This window comes from Impatiens glandulifera, chromosome 1 (genome assembly GCF_907164915.1).
Source record: "Impatiens glandulifera chromosome 1, dImpGla2.1, whole genome shotgun sequence".
Lineage (NCBI taxonomy): Eukaryota > Viridiplantae > Streptophyta > Magnoliopsida > Ericales > Balsaminaceae > Impatiens > Impatiens glandulifera.
The window spans coordinates 126,456,833-126,462,723 of record NC_061862.1 but is presented as its reverse complement, the minus strand read 5'-3'; the positions used below and the strand labels follow the sequence as shown (position 1 = coordinate 126,462,723).

Here is a 5,891-nt window from a genome sequence, read left to right as displayed (position 1 = left end):
CAATTTATCCCACAAACTTTTTGCACACTCTAAATTACAATTTTTTCTCATCACAAAATCATATAAGTTTAAGTATATAGAGGCACAAGCATTTTCATCCATTTCACTTTTATTCTCAATGATATCAGTAAAACCATAAACTTGACTAACAACTTTAAAATATTTTTCTAAATTAAAACACATTTCATTTTTTGTTTCTAAATGCTGAAATCAATTTTTCTGTCAAACGAAACAATACCATATTGATTAACACTAGACATGTTATCAAACAAATTAAAGCAATCATCAATCAATATGGCAAAAATTAATAAAAGGGTTCAAGCTATGATACCTTGCGAAACTCAAATAAAGTTTCGACTTACCCACCCCGCTCAGGGATTTGCTGCTTCGTCTTTTCAGCAGCGACACGACGACGATATTGATTCTCAACGGTCGCGACAAACGCGACACCGACAACGGTTGAACATGACAACAAAGGCTTCTTATCCAGCGGCGGCGACTTTCTTCTTTCTCCAGTAGCAGTAGAAGCAGAAAATAAAAGAATCATGATGAAAGAAGAAACAGAAGACAGAAGAAACTTAGAGAGATAGATTTTCATCGGAGAAAATGATCAGATCGGAGAAGTCGATGAGATCGGAGCAGGTTTCAGCCGACAAACGTCCTCTCTCTCTAAACATGATGGGTTGGGTTCCTTTCACAAAGAGTTTCCCACTAAAACCCAATGATGAAATCAGCCAGGAAAAGAGAAAGGAAAGAGAAACCAAAAAAGTGGTGCCCAAGAAGAACATATATGCGCTTATTGGTGAAGATAACTCATATCCTCCAACCCAATTTCAAACTTCAATTACAAACTCTAAACCTTAGCTCTGATACCACTGTTGGGTGTGAATGTGATTGAAGTTTGGCTTAATTCATCTTGTTTATCGATTACATTGCATCACTACCTCACCAAAGGCGACAACCCTTTCACTAGCATCCAAACACCACAAATGAATTTTTTCTCTCTATACCTCTCACCAAGAGAGTAATATTTATTTATATTATTAGGTCAGATTCAGTAAGTGATTTACTAGAAATTGAGCCACAATGTTGGACCAACCAATACCCAACGAGTAATGTTTAAATATTTGGTTCTAATTATTTTGCAAATTATAGTCAATTTGTACGAGCTCAAGTAAACAACTCTTTGTTAGAAGTTTGCAGTCTTCAATGCGAAGTCGAATGTACTAATGGTATTTTATTATTCTTCATTTTAATGTAGTTAAATTAACACAAATTTAATAATTTATACGGTTATTGTGCATGTAATTTAAGGTAATAATTATTTAATAGGTGCAACACTTGCAACCAATCTACAAATCAAATATTGGTTATTGTGCGACACAAAATTTACAAGTGGTACAATGTAGGAAATTACCTAACCTATGTACTTAATCATAGTTTCAATGATAAATGTGATTCTTAGCATTGTAAAATTAATTTGAATTAATAATAAACCAAACAAAAGCATAATTTTATATTGAAGAAGGAAAATAGTTCTTGTTGGAGATGTTCATTGGCAAATTCAGTGTCTATAAACATATTAAGAATTCTTAAGTTTTATTTTATTTTATTTTTCTTATAGTAGTAAGACTTTAAATAACTGTTTTGCGATTGATTAAAGTTAATTTATATCAACCATCTAAACATTTGGTTATATTATCAATATTAATAATAATTGTTTTTATAACCAATTTTAACTTCTTCTTTTTTATCATTTTTGTATAACAAAATTGTATTCAATTTTTTTGTTACAAATTTTCTTATATTTTATTCTGAAGCTGCTTTTATACACAACATTTCTTTTATTTCTTATAATTACAACATAAACAAAGTAAAGTAGGATATATTGTAAATATTTATTAAGCAAAAGAAACAACATATTATAAACTTTAAGATTGTAGTTTATATATCTTCCTTTAAAAGAATTGTATTTTATATTTTTTCACCATTTCTATTAAAATCACAATTTCATTGAATAATAAATAAATAATATTTGTTTGGTTACTTTTTTTATCTACTTATCAGTTTTTTTTATCTATCTATTTTTATTATTTTTATTTGTTTTGGCAATTTTAAAAAGTATTAAATGATATTAATTATAACAAAATATAACTTATGAAAAAATCCATAAATATTTAACAATTATAGTATATAAAAATTTTCATAATCTTGATTCATATAAAACTGAGAATGCTTACCAAATCTCAATATTTACCATCATTATAGATTACAAATTCACATTGGATTACAAAACAATGACAAGTTTTAACCTATTTAATTTAATTTACTAACATAAAATAACATACAAACTTTTCTGATTAGTAGCAGTTGAATGCCCCCCCGGTACATCTCCCTCAAAATTCATTGAAGATGTCATGTTTTTGGCTTAAATGGAGTTTCATTACACTCTTTGCAGTAACACTTGTCTCATGTCAACCAACTGTTTATAGAACGATTTATGTTGATAAATTAGGTCGGGGTAATTTCTCAACCATCCAATCAGCCATCAATTCCATCCCATCAAATAATACCCGTTGGATTTGTATTTCAGTCATGGCCGGTCATTACAAGTAATAAATACTCTTAATCTCTTTCAACTTTTTTTTCTTTTTTTTATATAAGCATGTTAAATATTTTTTTTTTTCACTAAGAACACATTATTTAAAAAATTCTTTATTATGGGTCTAAGCCTTTCACAGGAATACACCCGGATCACAAAAATGGGTTATATTTTTATAGTTTTTTTTATATCATATTAGTGCCAATTAAATAATATTTAGGGTTCATAAAATGCTAATATTAATGCAGTGAACAAGTTAAGATTCCAAAAGAAAAACCATTCATATATCTCAAAGGAGAGGCAAAGAAAAGGACAAGTGTAATTTGGGGTAGTCCTGGCTCGCCTTTCACAAGCCCAACATTCAGCTCTTTAGCAGATAATATCGTGGTGAAAAGAATGACTTTTATGGTATTGATTAATTCTTATCTTACACAATTTTTAATGAAAGCTAGCTTGAATAGATTAAATTATATTTTGATTGTACATAACATTTTGTCTCCTCAATTTTCTTGTGTAGAACTCATACAATTATCAGCATTCTAGATTGACACAGGCTAATGCAGCATTAATTGTGGGGGATAAATCAGCATTCTACCAGTGTTCCTTCTTAGGAATGCAAGTTACTTTATATGATGCCCGCGGAAGACATTATTTCAAGTCCTGCAACATTGTAGGAGTCCTCGATTTCATCTATGGTGCCGGTCAATCCATTTATGAGGTAATTGATTGTGTTCCTTAACAATTTGTCTTTTGAGGATTTTAAAGAATTTATTAAATACTTATTTGTAGACTATATATAATGCTTTTTACTCTTAGTAAATTGAATTAGATTCATATCTTGGAAAGTTGGTTTTAAGACATATATATAGTGCTTCTCTCATTGGATATGAAGTGATTTCTACATATATTTAATTTTAATAAAAATATTAGATTTGGTAGATGTGCGAAATTTGTTATAAAAAGAAAAAGGAATGATAATGAATATCTTAAAATGGGTCCTTGAATTAGTTGTTCAATATATTAGTATTGGCCCAAGAAAGTGATTAAAATTTTTAAATATTTTAAGGTATTTTTAATGATAGGGATGTACCATATCAGTGATCAATGGAGGAAGAGACAAAAGACTAGCAGGATATATTACAGCTCAAGGACGAGAGAGACCAAATGACCCAAATGGGTTTGTTTTCAAAGAATGCAAGATTGTGGGACCAAGACTAGCCCATTTGGGAAGAGCTTGGAGAGAGTATGCAAGAGTCATTTACTTCAACTCCTCTTTTCAAGCCTCTATTGTTCCTCAAGGATGGGATGCTTGGACTGCCACTGGTCATGAGTAAGATCATATAAATAATCTTTTATTTAAGTTTGATGACAATTAAGCTATTTTCTATACATTTCTATACATTTCTCGATGGATTCGTTCATTTAATTGGCAATCTTTAATTAAATAAATAAAATAGGGAAAGAACAACTTTCGTTGAAGAAAAATGCTATGGAAGGGGAGCGAACACTTCGGGGCGAGTCAAATGGGAGAAAAAGCTTAGCCCAACCGAGTTGAAGTATTTCACAAGCATTTCTTACATTGACAAAGAAGGTTGGATCAATAAGCAACCTAACTATTAATTCGGTTTAAAAAACTGTTTAATGCAGATTCATTCTTTGTTCTTGTTATAATATCAAATAATATAATAATATTGATATTATCATAATATTATAATAATATTATAATATTGTGATAATATATTTTTTCTATTTATGATTGCAAATTTACTTTTTCTTAATTCTATGTACAATATAATTTGTGGTTCTTAACTAAAATGAATGAATTTATCTTAAGTCTGAGATTAAGTTTACCATAAATTTTTGTTTAATAAGTTCATTTTTGCAATTTAATTAACTATTTGATTATCTAATTCTAAAAAAAAACATATCTGAAATTCCTCAGTACCAATATGATTCTTTAATTACCCTTAAGTGTGAAACTGCTCAATACCAATATGTTTAAAAAATTGCTCAATAAAAATATGGTTTAATAACTAATACTAAATTCTTGACAAAATTTTAAAAATATAAACTATTAATATACAAAACAATGTTATTTTTTTGGACACAACCTACATGAAGAAGAATAATGAAGGTCGTTCAATTGCATTGTTTATAGATGTTAATCATCATAAAAAAAAACAATAAGTTTTGGTGTAACTTTTTTATATGATGAGACATTTATGTCATTCGAATGGTTGTTTGATAAATTTAAGAAAAAAACAACAAGGTGTAGCCATGACAAATGCATTAGTTTTGAGATGGCCTCAAACACATCATCATTTGTGCATTTGACACATCTATCAAAATACTTCCATACATTATAGTGGTGTTTTTTAAGAGTTTAAAATTTTTACTAAAAGTGTTTCCTCTTTTATATATTATTTTAACGAAGATGAAGATTTTATTGTAGACTTGAACCAAATGTTGACTCAATATTTATTAGAGGAAAATGATTGGTTGAAGTGTATATTTTTGATAAAAAAAAATGGCTTTAGTGAATGGTCGACACATGTTTTTTGCGGATATGACTACGACCCAAAGAAGTGAATGAATGAACATCATTGTGAAAATGTACGTCACGTACAAAAAAAAAATTTAAGAGTTTTTTAATCCTTTCGAATGATTACTTGAGGATCATCAATACGAGGAGTTAAAAACAGAAACACAATCTAAACTTAATGCTCTATTCTTGGAATTTCCAATTGAAATATTGAAGCAAGAAATAATATTTATACCCCCAAGGCATACAAGTTTTTTAAAACCAAGTGGTGCAAATATCATGATTCTAGTGTTAGAACAATTAAGAATGAGAGAACTCTTACAAAATATGAAGTTACTTGTTAGGATCGGGATTGCCCATGGAAGACCGGGGTCCGACTTTAAACGGAGAACGCTTAACAACACAACACACTAATAATAGTCCGGTTAGAGACTAGAACCTCTTCTTGACACAACACAAGCTGTCGCAAACCTCTTGAACCGGGTTCAAGTGCGGAAGTGGTTTGTTTCAACTTAAAGCAACACACACAATTCAGTTTGGAAGGCATTTAAGAGATATCAATTTAAGGAGAAAGCCGGTTCGATTGAGAAAGTTATGAGTTAGTTTGGTTGAGATATTTAAGTGTTTTGGTTCGGTTGATTGTAGTTAGCCGGAAAGATAAAAGGAAAGAACATAAGACACAGATTTTTATGGATGTTCGGAGAAAACTCTCCTATGTCACCCCTTCTTCTCAAATAGTGAGAAGGA

At 29.7% G+C, this 5,891-nt stretch overlaps 1 protein-coding gene across 1 annotated transcript; it reads left to right on the top strand.

Moving 5' to 3' along the window:
- Positions 1–606: 606 nt before the first annotated feature.
- On the top strand, positions 607–3,936 carry LOC124942665 (probable pectinesterase 29). Its single transcript, XM_047483213.1, has 5 exons — positions 607–802; positions 2,459–2,612; positions 2,851–3,010; positions 3,120–3,320; positions 3,685–3,936. Exons 1-5 carry the CDS (start codon positions 607–609, stop codon positions 3,934–3,936), a joined length of 963 nt encoding a protein of 320 aa, XP_047339169.1.
- Positions 3,937–5,891: the final 1,955 nt, after the last annotated feature.

What these genes read in the sequence shown, in the direction of transcription:
- LOC124942665 (XM_047483213.1), top strand. Translation starts at nt 607, where the DNA reads ATGATCAGATCGGAGAAGTCGATGAGATCGGAGCAGGTTTCAGCCGAC. An exon ending in GAACATATATGCGCTTATTG is followed by an intron (nt 803 to 2,458) that starts GTGAAGATAACT and finishes CACTCTTTGCAG; the next exon opens with TAACACTTGTCTCATGTCAA. An exon ending in GTCATGGCCGGTCATTACAA is followed by an intron (nt 2,613 to 2,850) that starts GTAATAAATACT and finishes ATATTAATGCAG; the next exon opens with TGAACAAGTTAAGATTCCAA.